Raw genomic sequence first — 17085 nt, forward strand, 5'->3', positions numbered from 1 at the left:
AAAAACGTAATGACATTTGTGAATTAATTCATGATTTTTGTAAAACAAAATTGAAAAAAATTACCTCGAAATATATAAAAAAACACTAAAATAATGAATGATGTTAGAATTTTTTTTAATTATTATTATATATATTTTTTAAACTAGATTTGGTTTTTTAAAGATTTTTCCTCCTCTTTATTACAGTCTCTCTTATTTTCATTGACCCATATGTCATCAACAACATGCAGTATTTGTCTTCCCAAGATTATCTTTCAGTCCTTTATCCAGTGCCAGCTTCGGTCTGTTTTGCTCACTCCCGCCCTTCCTATTAGTTAGAGGCAGTATAATCAATAATGCATGGCTGTGTAATACCCTGACTGAGCAGATATCTCAGCAGGTAGCTGTGATGATTGTTGTTCGGGGACCAGCAGGTTTTACTCAACACTGTGTTTGGTTCAGTCTTATAATGAAGGTCCCAGCCATCGCTTTGCTGCGTGCAACAGCTGTCTCGCAAAGACTGCCATGTAGCCATGAAATTAGACCATTATATAATGCTTGTTCAGCAAATGCTCACTCAAGGGGGCAGGGGTCATTGCTGTCTGATTACTCTTAGATCGTTTAATCTTTTGTGTCTCTTTTAATGTTTATGACATGCTCACCTAACTTCTCAAGCAAACAGGTCATTTGAATCAAGGTCAATTGTCCTTGTTTGTTGATTTAGAGTGGAAAAGTTCTATCTATCTATCATTACAATTTTTAAATGATAAATCCATTAGGCCTATATAAATTATATTTTAAATGTGTTTCTGGCCCAAGGACTAAGGGAATGTTTGAGGGAAATTCTGTACTTGGAATTTTTTTTTCTTCTTCTTCTTTTAATTAATAATTTATAGTATGCAACAAAAAGTGTTCAGTCAGCCTGTGGGAGGTGGATATGGAGCTAAAGAGAGTTTTTGAGTATAATATTTTTAGCTTTTCAAGGATTTCTGTTACTGAGTATATGTTTGTTCTTTTCACTCCGGGCATTTTAAAGGTTTTTCTAGTATAGATGCAGGAAAGCAGGATTGGCCAGAGAAATGGTAGCAGTGTTTCTCAGACTTAGGAAACATTTTATGAGCCCCAGAGACAAATGTAGAACATCTGACTTGAGTTTCCCAATGAGTGTGGTTAGATTATACTCTTCCTGCTGTTGATGACAGTAAGGATGGCGTTTACTGCTCTTCCTAAATCTCTATACAAAGAGGAGTGTATATCACTTCAACTGATCCTGAGTTAATTAGTCATGGTGCTTGTTCTAGCTTGTATTGCATTTAGCAAAAACAGTTCAGATTATACTTTTATATTACTGTTTTACTTTTCCAGTGGAGTCTTGCTTAATGTGCTGTCATTAGATCTGTTCCTCGGTTTCTTTCCCTAGCCCGACACAGCCCTGTTGGCTTCATGCCATTCACCTAACCAGTTACCTAAGGGCTGAAAGCCTTGACAGTTAAGAGGGTTTGGTTTACACGTAGACATGAATAAACACATATACAGCCACAAGAACATCAGTATCACTCCACCAGTGTGATCTAGACACTTAAATCAACTTTTTAAAATGCCAAAAATATGTTTGTCTGCACTACATGTGTAGATAAATGCTAGTTATCATACTTTTCTCCATCATTTGGTAATCTGTTGTTGAGGTACTGCTACCATGATCAATAGAAAATGTAAAATAATTGTGATATAATCCTATGATTGCTGAAACAGTATTTAGAAAACCCCTGGTTAGTGTGTCTACATCTCAATAAAAAAGCAACAATGAGCTCATAATTGAAATATTAAGCCCATGATGGCCTGACTGGTTTATTGACCATGTTTTGTCTGTGCGTGTTTGGAGACGATCTGCCTTCTGCTTAAATTACAGGGCTCCTTTTGAGAGCCGAGGCATTACAATGTGGCACTGACTCATTTCACATCATCTTAAATTATACGGAGGGCAGAAAATTACACGTGTCAGTGGTATTGACACATGTTGGCACGTCAGATTAGGGTTTAAGGGCTGTCTTGTGATATAGTCATGTAAAAATCATCACAATGAGAAGTGGGAAAAGCCCACTTTGTTGAACTTTGTTGTGTTTGACTTGACTGAGAGACAGAGACTGTGGAAATCCCACTTCTGTGTGATGTCAGAGTGAAAGTGTGCTCTCAGCGCAAAAGCACAATAGAGTCGGGACAGTTGGGTATCATAGCCCCGGGACTGTCACACCCCGCTGGTCTCCTCTCTTCTTCGGGCTGGAAAATTTAGAACATATGGAGGCAAAAGTCATCCGATTTCTCTACAGCAGGAAATGCAAAGGTACTGTTGATTCTCTGACCTTTTCAGTGTGTTTTCCTGTCACTCGAAACACTGGTTTGACAGCTGACGCAAGACTTGGCTTGGTACATCAAATGAAATGTGATCCTGCAGCTGTAAACAATGAAATATAGGTGATAGTTTATAGTCTTCCCTGTTTGGATAAAGGATTCTGCATTGTTTTGAATAGTTTACCTGCTGTATGGAAGAACTTGCTACTAAACTAAGAGCAATGGCATTATGGTTTTTTAATTGGAGCTTTGGTATGCAGGACAAGTATCCATAGTTCCAGGGTTCCTAAGAGCTCACATAAACATCTTAATTCAATATTTCATTAGGCTGTTGGGATTGAGCGGGGTAAATTAATTTGGAGCCATGCTTGAGTGCTCGGCGGATGTTGGACATGGAGAAAGAGAGACAGAGTGAGAGAGGCAACGGAAATGAAAAGTGATAAGCTTGTGTAAACTATCTGAAGGGGTGTGTGTGTGTGTGTGTGTGTGTGTGTGTGTGTGTGTGTGTGTGTGTGTGTGTGTGTGTGTGTGTGCATATGATGGACCTCTGTAAAGAGATCTCTTCATCCTATGTATTATTCTCCAGTCTCTTGAGAAGCGTTTTAGTGTTAAAGTTTAGAATTTACTTAATGATGATCATAAAGCCTATTCTTTATAAAGTTCGCTTTTTTGCATAGAAGGTTGAAATGTCTCTCCACCAGCTATTTTTAACTTTGTGTTGAGGAACTAGGTTAGAGCAGCGCAGACTAGATTGTGAAATGTGGGTGAAGGATTTTTTTTTTCTGCCTGAATCAGAGTATGATCATGTTTTAGAGGATGTAGTAAGCAGTCCCAGATGAAATATGCACATGCTTTTTGCATTTCAATTGAGTTTTCATTGCATAGTTATGGTAAAAAAAAAACAAGTTTTGAATTTGCAACATTTGTAGAGTATCTAAAATGAACTTGCGTCCATAGAGGGTGAGTTTCCTTTTTTTGTGTGTGCATTTTAGAAAGAAATGCATGCTCTCGATTACAAAGATTAGGTTAATTACAGCAAAAACACGATTTTGTTCATGCATTGTGTGAGTATCATTTTGGTGGCTTAATGCGAGGAATATTCCACATGTGTTTCCACATGGAGTTTTAAAGAAAAACGAAACAACTTGAGGCATCCTAAATTAATTTATAATTGCCAAATTTCCTCTTAGGAAAAAGACGCATCTGATGATCGCGTAGGGTAGGGTCCATGCTGAAAGTTCATTTTTGACACTGTTTGCAAATATTTGAGCTTGAATACAATACCATTCAAAAGCCTGGGGTCAGTAATATTTTTAAAAGAAATGTATGTATATACTTTTATTCGGTAATTGATCAAAAGTGACAGTAAATGAGTATCCTGAAAAGATGTAACAAAAATATTAAGCTGTACAACAGTTTTCTTGACTCGAGCACCAAAAATCTGCATATTAGAATGATTCCTGAAGAATAATGTGACACTGAAGACTGAAGTAATGACTGCGGAAAATCCAGCTTTGCCATCTCAATATATGAGAATAGATAACAGTTATTGTAAATTGTAAAAATATTTCACAATATTACTGTTTAAATAAATCCAGCCTTGGTGAACATGGAAAACAATTTAGAGAATGCAATTTTCATCATTTTTACAGAATTAACAAATAATACTAAGCACCTTTATGCACAACCCGAGTGTGAAGTACTGCAATAACTCTGCATCTTCTTTTTCTTCTCTGATTGGCAGAGATCCGAGCCCAGTTGGTGGAGCAGCTTAAGTGTTTGGACCAGCAATGTGAGATCCGTGTGCAACTCCTGCAGGACCTGCAGGACTTCTTCCGCAAGAAGGCAGAGATCGAGATGGACTACTCCCGCAACCTAGAGAAACTAGCCGAGAGGTTCCTGGCCAAGACGCGGTACACAAAGGACCCTCAATTTAAGTAAGAGAACATTTGGCTTTGTTTGCTTCAAGTTGTTTTTGCTGATAAATCATCATCTGGTGATCCATGCCATTACCTGTGTGCAGTTTGAACTCAATATGTTTATGCAGGCTTGTTTTCCTTTCTGTCACACACACTTCTGATTACATAAGAGCTGTTTTGCAATGAAAGTCGAGACTGTTGAGTAAACTAGTGTTGGGTCCGAGTCCACCTTTGTCGAGTCCGAGTCGAGTCCAAGTCCAGGGCCTGAATTTCATTTTGGAAAATGGGGGGGAAATCCCCCCTTAGGTGATTCTTATGGGGGGAAATTTTTTATTTGAGGGGGGAGTTTAGACTTTTTTATTTTTTATTACATGTATCTCGCCTCAATGTATGCTCACTCATTGCATTTTTACAATGGGGTAATTTTTTTCTTAAGAATTTACACAACTCAAGGAAGCTTGATTTCAGTCTTTGAATTAAATTGAAAAAAGTAGCACAAATAAATACAATAGAATAAAGATACCAATAAAGAAAAATAAAGAGAAAAGTTTTTGCTTAGGTCTAACACTAGTATTCAGAAATACTACAGAGACTGATTAAAGTAATCAAATGTAAAATAACACTGGGTAGTATTTTAGTCCTGACTAAATTAAATACATAGGCTATTAATCCTGATTCCTTCAAATGAAAGCCATGTTTTGTTGTTTTGACAACCAAATTAATGACAGACACATATGGCTGCTGTCACTGTAAGAGCTAGTGCACGGATCCTGTTTTCATTATACGGTCACGTGCGATTAATGCTTATTTAAGACCTAACCGACTGTGTTTAGAGGATACTCACCAAGACCGAAATTGACATAACTTTCGCATGTTTTTGACTGTTAAAGCGATATAATCCACGAAAAATAACTTTTGTTACCCGCGAGCTGTTTGTGAGGCGGCTTTACGTATGTGTGCAGAGAAAAAAAAACATCTCTCAGAATAGTTTAAAATCGCGTGAATGTTTAAACTGGTAAGACTAGTTACTCATGATGCAATGCTGGCCCGATTATGCAAGTGACAATTCCGTCTATCCCGACTCCCGAAACGCGAGAGTGTTATCGCCGCCTGCAGCGCGCTTAACGATTACCTTGTGCAACCCATTTTGAGAGACGAGAGATAGAAGACGCAGCACCGCTGAATCACTCACGCTGTTTGAGAAATTGCGTCTCGCAGACAGTTTTAAAATGACTGATTTGATTTTATAATCTGTGTGGATTAATTTACTAATACAACCTACATGCTAAAGTGAATCAATGTTTGCGGGAATTTCCCGCATTATAAATGGGAGACCTGCGGGAATGATTAAAATTATGCGCAATACCCGCAATCCCGCGCCGAAATTCGAGCCCTGCAAGTCCTTAACAATCGAGTCCAAGTCCAAAGACGGCCGAGTCGGACTTGAGTCCGAGTCATTAACATCCGAGTTCGAGTCGAGTCTGGCCGAGTCCACAAAGATTGAAGTGATTTGAAATTGACCTTTCACAAAGACCTGTTATTAACCTTAGTTACTGTTGCTACGTCCGACAAGCCATTCCGCTCTCACACAGTGAAAAATATATTGCGGAGCAAGGAGGACACGGACAATGCGCCAGCAGATAAGACAGAGCAGGCTACTTTTGGTACAAAGTCTCAGCTTTCAAATTTTTTAATATTTATGAAATGCAAACAATAACTGTTTTGTGGTGGTGCTTTAATGTGTAGGCCTCAGTTCAAGCCGCACGTGAACTGATAATCTCTTCTAGTTATAGCACAAATTAAACATGAATGAACATCAGAACTGCAAAAAGAAATCAATACACACCATTTTTCAAGTTCCAAGTCCATTGACTTCAATCTACTAACTGGTTTGGTTTGTTTGTTAAACAAAAATGGTGGATATCTGCATTATGAGATTGGTCAGATCGCCTGTCAATCAAATTCCGGCAAAAGGTCCCACCACTGAGCTCTTAAATTAATATTTTTACCTTTACAAAAGGATTGCAATGCATAGTTGCAGTCATACGTTTACCTACTGTACATCTTTCAGAATCTGCAAGGTAATGCTCAAGAATGCAACACGATGCATTAAGACCCAGGGGTAAACTTTTGAGCAAGATGATGGTGATGTTTAAATTTTTCTTATTTTGTTTTACATGCTGATATCTTATTTAGCCTCTGAAGGGCAGGACTTAATGAATTAATTTTGAAACAAAATAAGAACAATTTACACAAATGATCCAGTACAAAAGTTTGCACCCCCTGGCTCTTAACTGATGCTTCCTTCTTGAGCATCACTAAATGTTTGCAGGGTTTGTAATAGTTGTGTCCCAGTGTGAAAAGATGGATCTCAAAATCATACAATCACTGCTAGTAAGGAGTCAAATATGCAGAAGATGCTGGAAGAGCAAAGAATGTGCAGGAGCTGGAGGCAGACCATTGGGTTTGGGACAAACAAGGGACTCATGAACAACCATTACAAAACAAAAAACAGTTGGATACTTCAGTTAATGACACACAATATTAAAAATCAAGCCTATGTAATGTGTCTTGTGTTTGTATTTTGTCTTGTGGACTAGGCTATTAAATATCTGTTATGTGAAAAGCTTTTTCAGGGCAGTACTAAATAGAAACAATGTTTTTATGATCCTTCTTATTAATAAAAAAAATAAAAAAATTGGAGATTCTGCAAGGTGTATGTAAACTTATGACTAAAGTGTAAATCTGTAACAAAAATCATAACATTATTAGAAGCCAAAATGTTGCTATGCTTATCACGTTCTCATGTTGCTATGGTTACTATGTCAGTCATCGCAATTTCACAACTCACAGGACTAAAATTTTGCGGATTAACTCCCACATTTAAATTCAGTTTTCACTCTTTATCATTTACAATGTGAACGTAACCACTGGTCCTCTAGAAGCATGAAAAACAAAACTACTATTTAGATCAATAGCGCTCCCTTTAAGCCATCACTTACTTACCGCGTTCTGCACTCTCACTAAAACTCTCGTCATAAATACTGAAGTTGTCCGCACTGCACAGTGAATCTCTTATTTATATCGCGTCTAGACTTTGTTGTTTATGAGGGGATTTGCGAAAGGATAAAGCTTGCGCTGATTTTGAACATACATTTTAAGCGAATTCTCCACATGGTGACTCTAAAACACCTCTGATTTGCCACTGCGTTCATGCGCTTAATATACATGTCTGTGATTGGCTACAATGCTCAACGCTGAAACAACACAAGGAGGTTCGTTTCGTTTTTGAATAATATTGTGTCCTCCAGTGCCTGGACTCGGAACATTTTCAGAGTCTAAAATGTCTGTGTCAAGTCCGAAGTTCAAGACAAATTCACCCGAGTGCGTGAGTCATGACAAGTCCGAGTTCATTCAAAATTGAGTTTGAGTACCCCACCTCTAGAGTAAACTCTCGCCAGGGTCATGTGATATTCAGTCAACACTTCATTTTGTGCTTTTTCAAGATAAATTCATTAAAATCTTCCGTAACCGCTCATATTTTAGTGTGTAGGCTTAAACAGAGTCTCCTTGTTTGTCAGGATGATGATGTACCAGCTTCAGACCATGTAAATACAGTAAGTCTTTTGAGGTTTTCACAAGACCCTGCTGTTATATAAGAGGCTTGTCTCACATCTCTGATTAGATAGCAGTGGGGATTTTGATTGTGGAATAAAGTCAAGTATTTTCTTGGAAGTCCTTGGTTCTGTTCCAGTGACCAATATTTGATCCTGATACTGTAGTGGTTAGAGTTATTATGCCGTATTACGAAGAAACAGCTGGTGTAACGTTAAGAAAAGCAAGTAAATTGGAGCATTCATGTTTAACTTGAGATATAAATGTTTATATTATAGTGTCTGATTGACAATATTAGCTTATAATCTAATACTGTTGTTTTGTGTGAAACAAAACGGTATTTTAAGTGGCCTTGATATTATTTTCATACTTAGAGCTTGACTTTGAGCAGGTTTACCAGGGTTTTTATAGCTCGGTTGCGTAGAAAGGCAAGTGGCAATTATGCTGAAGACTTGGCATTAAATGAATGGAGGTTTCCCGATACCAACTAGCAAGCTATGAGAATGATGCAGTCTCACAGCAGTCGTTATCACAGGATATGCTGCGGAAGAGCCTATTAATCAGTGTTATATACTGTCTAAACGGATCTCTGTGGTCAGAACCTTTATGACGCTAACAATAGCGTCTTTCCCTTGTCTACAACAAACTTCCTGACCATTATAAAGCAATATATTTGCTTACATTAACATCTATCAAGATGCTTTTGTAACTCCCAATAGTCCATGTTTTTTGGTGACATATTGTCATCCTTTTGTGCTTGCTGTGTAAATAGGTTGGACTGGATTTGAGTTGTTTTCCGGGGGCTATGCGTACCACGACAGGTTTCTTTCTGGCGGTTTTGCCCTTGGCAATGTTTTGACAAGGGGAATATCCAGTGCTTGAACTTTTTTTCTTTCTTTCATTGTTTCTTTCATTTTCCCACCTTATCATGTGCTTGTCTTTGCTCCTTCCCTTTTTCATTCTCTGTCTTTCACGTTAATTTGCTCTTTGACTATTTTCACTTGACTCCTCAGCTCCCAATATAATGGTTTGGAGTGCTAGAGGCTTCAAGTCTGGGAAAGTCAACGTACGGCTCTCTGACAGCTACTAGAAATGATCAATAGTTAGCACACATGTTTTTTGAGAGCGGTTTCGTGTGACAGCTCTGTGCCCTATCAGGCCATGGTCCTGATGAGACCCCGGTGTACCTCAGATCCTGAGGGAGGTTCAGTTTCAAATAGAGACATACTGTAGTGTGAGGGGTGAATGTATATCACAATATTTCGGTTAACAATAATATGTTATAATATAGATATTTTAATGGAAAAAAATATTCAGAAACGACTATAATTTATTAATAATAAATTGTAAGTAATTAATCATTTTTATTATTTTTATTTAAACCATTATCTACAAAACAAATCAAAAATAAACAAATAGTTTTATGGAAAATTCTTACTAATTCTAACTATAAGTAACAATAATAATTTTTAATAATTTAAATTAAAAATAATATTTTATTCAACAACAACAATAATAATATATTGTTAAATATTAATATTTTTTATATATTATCTACATTTATAATAAAATTATATTTATGCAAAAATCATTCAGAATCAATAATATATTATTAATACAAATGATTTAATGATTATTTTTTATGGATAGACGGACGGACATAAACTAATAATAATAATGATGAAAATACTTTTTTTTTATAATACAGTTTTATGTTTTAAGTTTTGTTTTCTTAAGCATCATGCATTTTTCTCTCTCTTTTGCTTGCATTTCTGAGAACTCATTTTTAGCATCATTTCTTTTGCTTGTTTCCTGATTTCCTCGTATCTTCCTCATTTTTCTTTCACATTGGGGCCTGCATTACACCATCTCTCTCATTGAATTTCCCTCGCTACACAAAGTCTACAATAACCCCTTCATGGTCGCCCTGATACCACTGACCCCCGCTGGGATAGATTTTCGAATCGGCTCGGGATCTCATCCAGTCTAAATACCATTCCCTGCCCTCCATGGGTCCCCAGCTCCAACATCTGCATGTTTAACAGGCGAAAGCAACATCTGGGACGATGATGCCACGATGGAATGTGAGGTATTTTCCGGCCCACTCCTCCAGAAGAACGTAGCTGTCAGTGAGGCCCTGACCTACAAACTAAGGGGCATCTATGGGGATCGTTTGGAGATCCCTGATATACTGCTTGTGTTCTTAAAGGGAGAGTTCAGCTCAGTGCCTTCTGTTTTACCAGTTAAGGGTCAAAAGGCTCCTCTGTGTGTGATATGACAGTGTGCGTCATTTGTTCAGCAAGCCAGCGGGAGGCCCGGTGACGAGTCGCTCGGCAATGAAAGGAAAGCATGGTTAAGAAACACGCAGTCTGGAATGATAACACGCCATGGTACTGACCTAATTTCTAGCATGCCTGATTTTCTACAAGTGGGTCTGAGTTAATACAAAGAAGCAACTGAAACTGACCACAACGTCTGGACTCATGACAAATAAGAAGGGTGGTGGTTAGACTGGTGCCACAGATGAGCGGTGATGTGTCATATGCTTAATGGTCTAATATGCTGATCCAAGATTACACTACCAACAGTTCTTAACTTTTCTCTTCCCCCTCAAGAGGTCGAGAAGACAACATAACTGTGATTTCATCATTTCAAAGTTTTTAAAACATCGTCATACGGTGTTAACTCACTTCCTATTGTCATGGAAACCACCGGTGTTATTGTGCTTTTCCAGAGTCCCTTAGGAGTGTCCAGTCCTGCACCTGGAAGGCCACCTTCCTGAACACATCCAAAACACTTGCCTGGATGTTTCTAGGAATTTATCCGAAATCACCCCTAAATCCTTATTCACTCACATTACTCCACTAATATAGTCCACTCATTGGGCTTGGAATGAGAATCAGTTGTACACTCGTTATTGCGGTTGCCAATGAATTTTGCCCACATTAGACTTCCATATACAAGTGTCATAATGTTGCCTGTTCTGCAGTAGCCATTGTCACGATACCTCCCGGCCCGTTTTTGAGAAGCTCGTGATTAGTTTGACTAGAGGAAGTGAGTCTGTCTGGTCTGGTGTGTTTGCCTGAACTTTATAAATGTGACGGTAAGAGAAAGCATGCAGGGCAAGTTTCATTTCCTCTCCATTCTGACTAGCTTGACTGATGTCTTCCCAATGTCATGTCTTGACAGAAGCCAAGGCCTTGTAAAACACTTCTCACCTGAGTGAAGAATTCCCTTCAACACCTTCTCATGTACCTTCCAAACGAGACTGAGTGAATGAATCAGACACTCTTCACAGTTTACAGTAGATAAAAAAATACAGTAAAACACTAACATTCTGAAATATTTCAATTTAAAATAACTTTATTTTTATAAATTATTTTATAACCTAAGTGTCTTTACTATCACTTTTGATCAATTTAGTGCATCATTGCTACATAAAAGTATTGATTTCTTTAAAAAAATCTTACTGACCTCAAACTTTTGAACAGTATATAAAACGGTGTATATAAAATTATTAGTAGTATTATTTAGGGGGGTCCCCGACTAAGGATTTACACATTCGAATCAGAATTGTCTAATCTTTCTATAGTCGACTGATAGTCGAATCATCTATGTGTGTGTGAATGGGTTGGGAGGGGCACGGCACTAGGTAGTCAGCAGGAAGGTAAAACTATTTTTATTTTATTTTACACACTGCACACAGCAACAACTTTTAATAAAGCGACCAAAACTGCCTGCCAACTAACAGACGAACTGACAATGGCTTTCTTATTTAGGTTTAAATAAAAGGTAATGTGGTGGATAAACATTCGTAAAACGTTTTCTCATAACATTTTAAAGCTGCGATCGAAATACAGAACATCACACAAATATATAATTCTCTTTTCCTTTTCTCGGACAGTGGCGGTCTCAAATCTAGCTTTCTTTGAGTTAGTTTTGGCGAAGCTCCGGTAAAACTACTAGATGAACTGCCGTCGTCAGTCTGATACTGTGGGTGGATCTAGAAAAAAGACGAACATATTTTAAGTCCCAACATATGATATTGCTATTCGTAAATTAAAAGTGCCATTATATATGAAAGAGTGAACCGTCTTTATTGGTAAGAAACTTACCCGTTTTAAAGGTGCATTGCGCAACTTTTCATGTTAAAAATACCCGTTTTCTAACCCATACATGCTTAAACAATTGCCTGATGGGCTGAATGAGCCCTTCTCTGATCACTGCGATTGTCTCTATAATCCTGTACAGTAAAATAAATAAGAGGGATTCGGGTCGGAATTTGAGACTGGGCGTGACGTCATGCGCGTTCACGGCACGCTCACCTGGCTATGTCTGGCAGGTTTGTGTATTCGCCGCCATTCTCCGTAGAAGATGGATTCTAAGAGACCGGCTTGTAGTTCATTTCAAACACCAACGCAAACTCCACGTAAGATTAAAAAAAAGAAAACTTTTGTCTAGTGCAAAAGACAACCTCTGGTTGCAGTTTCGCTTGCCGCCAGAGGGGGCATAGTTCTGCAAAAACTCAGAGACTTGCGCAATGCACCTTTAAGTGGAAAGCCATGTTTGTTGTTGATGAGTGGTAGGACATGAGCTGTTGGCACAACTTGCATTTTACTTTTTTTGGATCATCTTTTACCATTTCAAAGTGCATCCACACTTTAGATTTTCTTATTCCAGACATTAAGTAATCCCTGCCGCCAAAATGTTCCTCGTCTGTCACGGATCAGGGAAAGTGAAACTTAAATCTGTCACAGGGGTGGTTGGATTTATTCACACACACACACACACACACACGTTAAAAACGTTTATTGAATTGAATTTATTGAACGCTTCTCTCTTTTCACGTTTTTTTTTTTACAGCATTATCATAATTAAAGGCTATATATAACTTAATATACACATAATATAACCATACAAAACCAGTAGTTCTGTGTGAAATTAGACATTAGGAACCCCCATATTGCCAAAATGGTATGATCCTCGTTTCATAACACCCGCGAAGATTCGACTGTGAGATCGGTGGTCGAATCAGGCTCCGCATATCGATGCATCGAATCTTCGACTATTCGGGGTCACCCCTTGTATTATTGTATTTATTTAGATGTTTTTCCTTCAATTATTGTATTTTAATAGTCCATGCGTACATTCAGGACTGTTTGGTGTACTGATATCATCAGTCATTTCCCATCACTCCAAATGTCAAGAATTCCTTCATAATCTTCATCACTTAAAATTCTTTACATGCTGCCATTTCACGTCCCTCGTGTATGTCACCTAGGAATTAGTCCTTCATGGCTTTGCGAAGTGTTCCTTTGGTGAAAGACCGGCTCTGTCTGCGATGACCTTGCTGTTAATTGGGCAATTCCTCCGCTCATGTGACCTCAGCTTTTTCATGGCCTTCCAGAAATGACCCGGAGCTCCCTCGTCTGAATGCCCATTTAAGAACCCTTTCCATCAGCCAAGGGGCCATGCTAATCTCATCAACATCCCTTTTGTACATTTCTCAAGAGGAATTGTGTTTCTCCTAGGACTCCATCTTATGTGGTTAAGCATGTGTTTTGCTTCTTTGCATATGAAAAAGTAAATTAGTGTGTTTAGGAGGTTTTAGGATGTTTCTCAGGGCTGTCAATGGTTTCAGTCATTGAACAATCATCAGATTGTTGGTTTCAATTCTGTATTCTTCATTTTTACACATTTCAGAACTGCAGAGATTTAAGGATTTGTTTTGCTTGTACATTCTTGTGTTCTCATGTTCATCGTGTGTCAATTACCGGAGGTGTTCACACCACATTTTGGCACACATCTCAGTGGTTTACCATCAGGGACTTACCTTCTTTGAACCCTTATTGTGCAAGACCTTAATTTTTGCTTCACATTTTGCTGCATGCTCGAACCAGTTTCATTCGTCCGTTTCCCAAGTGTTGCTTTATACCTACATGTTGTGCGATTGTTGGCAGAGCAACATCAAGATCTCATTCCACTCTTTACCTCAGCCGTAGCCTCCAAACATCCAAATGCAATTATTTCTGCTACAGTTCTTAACCGCTGTTGTTTGGATGGGGGAAAAGGGTGTCTGGGAAAGTTTGTGAAAAGAAAAGTAATTGGTGAGAGTGGTGTGCACTGTGCACACCTACTGTAAATGTTTTGAGCTAGAATTGTTTAGTTGAATTGTTACCCGTGTACTGCTATCTTCTTCTACGGCACCATCTCAACAAAATAAAAACTTTTAAGTGACTGAATTTTGGGCAGAATCTCCATTAATGATCACAGTGGTATTTCAGTAAAGTTAGCATGTTGCTAAGCTAATGACTTAGGCCTATGCAACAGTTAGCATTTGTTTTTGTGACGCCCCACTTTAAAAGTAGAAAATGTTTAATAAGAGTTATGAATGATCATAATTAAGCTGATACTTGCAAATGAGTAAAAACAGACACTATTACAAGGTTTAATTGAAAATATTATATTTTATATATAAAATTCAATATATATTATGTTTTTTTCTGATGAATAACAAAATGTTAGACATATATATATATATATATATATATATATATATATATATATATATATATATATATATACAAACGAACTTTGAACAGAGCTAATGTTAAGCTGAAATGTAAAGCTCTCCTGTAGAAATACATTGGCTGTCTGATGACAACCATTTTTTCTGATCCCATCATCAAACAATTTGCATAGGCATGGATGAAATGAGATGAGATGTGTCCAGTCCTTTCCACAACACTGATGGATGTTGAGCAGGAGAACAGGCTGTGATTTACCCCTGCAGAACCCCCTGCTGAGTTCTGAATGCTGGCTGATTTCCCTTTTCTTTGAACTAAGTGGGAGGAGTGTCTGCCTGCAGGCAAACCAGAGGGAATGTCCTGTACATAGAGACAGGGTCCCCGTCGAGTGATATGATTAGTCCAACGTGTTCTTCAACAAGGAGGACTGTTTCAGACAAGTGTTAATACATCTGTACATGTACATCACTTGAGGTTTATTACCCAGACTCAGACTAATTCAGGACATCAGTAGTTCCTGGTTTCAGCCCAGAATATGTATGTATGAATCGGGTAGATTTTGTAATGTTTTTAAGTCTAATGCTCACCAAGACTGTGTTTATTATTAGAATGCATATCCTAAGACTGTATTGTATTATCCAAAAATACAGAAAAACACTAATATTGTGGAATATTATTAGAATTGAAAACAACTTTTATATATTTATAATTCATTTTTTTCTATTTTAAATTGTAATTTAATATATAGAAACTGTAATAGCAAAGCTGGATTTTCAACAGCCATTACTCCAGTCTTCAGTGTCACATGATCCTTCAGAAATCATTTTAAGATTCTGATTTGGTGCACAAGGAACATTTCGTAATATTAACAATTATGAAAATAGTTGTGATAACATTATTGTTTGACAAGTTTCTTTGATGAATAGAAATTCCAAAAGAATAGCATTTATTTAAAATAGGAATCTTTTATAACATTAAAAATGTGTCCTTGCTGAATAAAAGTCTTAATTTCTTTAAAAAAAGAAAAGAAATCTGAGCTCAAACTTTTAAATTAAGGTATAGTGTCATTATACAGTATCTGTTTTATCCCCCCCGAGGAAGTGTTTTTATAAATGCAGTGTTTCTAAAATGCCTCAACACTTTTGCCCTTGCAGGTCACAAGTTGTTTAGCCCTTAAATCTACACGGTTGCATAATGCTGATGGACAAAGTTGCAGGTTGTTTGGGTAGATGTGATGAATGGGGGTTAGATCGTTTTAGTTGTCACAGATGCTCAGCGCTCGAGTTAACAGCAGGACCAAGGTCATGTGTTAGCTGTTCCTTTGTAAACAGACAATCTGTAAAACATTAACAGCCATCCGGATGCTTTCTGCGAGCTCTTTAGATGCAGTCTTTCTCATTTCATCTCTCTCTTCGTACTGTCTGGTCTGAAGAAACTGCAGGTTTTGCCCCACCCATTCAGAGGCATTTTGGCAGCAGGGAACGGGCCCCACCTCATGGGCTTCTACGGGACAATCAGCATCAGCTGTCTCCTCTGGCATGAACAGAGCGCTGGGTCCATCCCTCCAGCATATGCCTGGAGTAACGCAGGGCTTAGCAGAATTCCTCTTTGACATGACATCCTTTGGTGTATTAGTCCACGAGTTACCTCCACACAGATGGCAAACAGGTTTATCAGGACAGATCTATAAGCATATGTACCCTTCTTAACCATAGCAGGACTGCATGTGTTAGAGTAACCTTTAGCATCAAGGGCACATTCCTGATTAGAGAACGTTCACAGGATTGTTTGACCAGATTTATCTGTAATGATGATGTGTAAGTCTCAAGGGCTGTGACCAGCGACAAAGTGACCTGTAGTTATTCATTTTCTAAATCATTTGGCAGTTTGAATGACCCAAGTGCAACTTTATGCAAATGAGCAATATATATATATGATTTTTTATTTTTTGGCAATTCAGTTTCCAGTAAAAAGTTTCCAGTTTCCTGCTGTTTCAATAGATATTTTAATAATGTCTCTCATTTAAACTATTGGAGCAAAACTTTTGGTTCTAAGTTTGATTATTTTTCATATTTTTTTGTTGTTGTTTTTTTTACGATGTATCGGACCATTTCAGTTTTTGATTTAAAACAGATTCAGCTTTTCATTATCATCAATACTCAATGTTAACAGAAGACATCATTTTAATATTAAAATGTGTGAAAGACACAATTTTTTTTTTTTAAATGAAGTATTTAGTTCTTATATTAAACATTTTGAATCTTATTTGCCTGAATCATTTGGTTATGTTTAAATTATGGTTTCTTTGATGCCGTTTGATTGTGTCATAATTGAATTGTTGTCGGAGAAAATATTTGCAACTACTACATAATATAATAAATCACCTTATCAAATGTATTTTTATTTATTTAATAACAGCTTGTCTCAGCTGATCCTGCTGCTCTCTCTCCTCTATGATGAATGATAATAAATATGTTTTTTTTTTCTTTGCAGGAAAGAGCAGAATGTCTTGTCTCCAGTCAACTGCTGGAACCTTCTCTTGACTCAGGTGAAGAGAGAGAGTCGAGACCACGCCACTCTCAGTGATCTATACCTCAACAACATCATCCCACGCTTCGCCCAGATCAGCGAGGACTCAGGACGCCTCTTCAAAAAGGTGACATTTGTCTTAACAGACCAGTCGATTCCTGTCGTTG

At 37.7% G+C, this 17085-nt stretch overlaps 1 protein-coding gene and 1 long non-coding RNA gene across 4 annotated transcripts in view; both read left to right on the forward strand.

The window, feature by feature from the left end:
• Window positions 1-17085, forward strand: part of srgap2 (SLIT-ROBO Rho GTPase activating protein 2) — a 95731-nt gene that overhangs the window by 43347 nt on the left and 35299 nt on the right. For 2 of the 3 annotated variants that reach the window (XM_082156114.1, XM_082156116.1), the window contains exons 3-4: window positions 4073-4265; window positions 16883-17045. In XM_082156114.1, coding sequence (XP_082012240.1) covers window positions 4073-4265; window positions 16883-17045 — 356 coding nt within the window. Of the gene's footprint in view, window positions 1-197; window positions 2321-4072; window positions 4266-16882; window positions 17046-17085 lie in introns of those variants that run through there. The other variant, XM_082156115.1, reaches the window with a different exon arrangement.
• Window positions 5963-9299, forward strand: LOC309488117. Its single transcript, XR_014202022.1, has 2 exons — window positions 5963-6866; window positions 6962-9299. It is a non-coding gene; the product is annotated as an uncharacterized lncRNA (long non-coding RNA).

The sequence above is a fragment of the Leuciscus leuciscus genome (genome assembly GCF_965113295.1).
Source record: "Leuciscus leuciscus genome assembly, chromosome: 23".
Classification (NCBI taxonomy): Eukaryota; Metazoa; Chordata; class Actinopteri; order Cypriniformes; family Leuciscidae; genus Leuciscus; species Leuciscus leuciscus.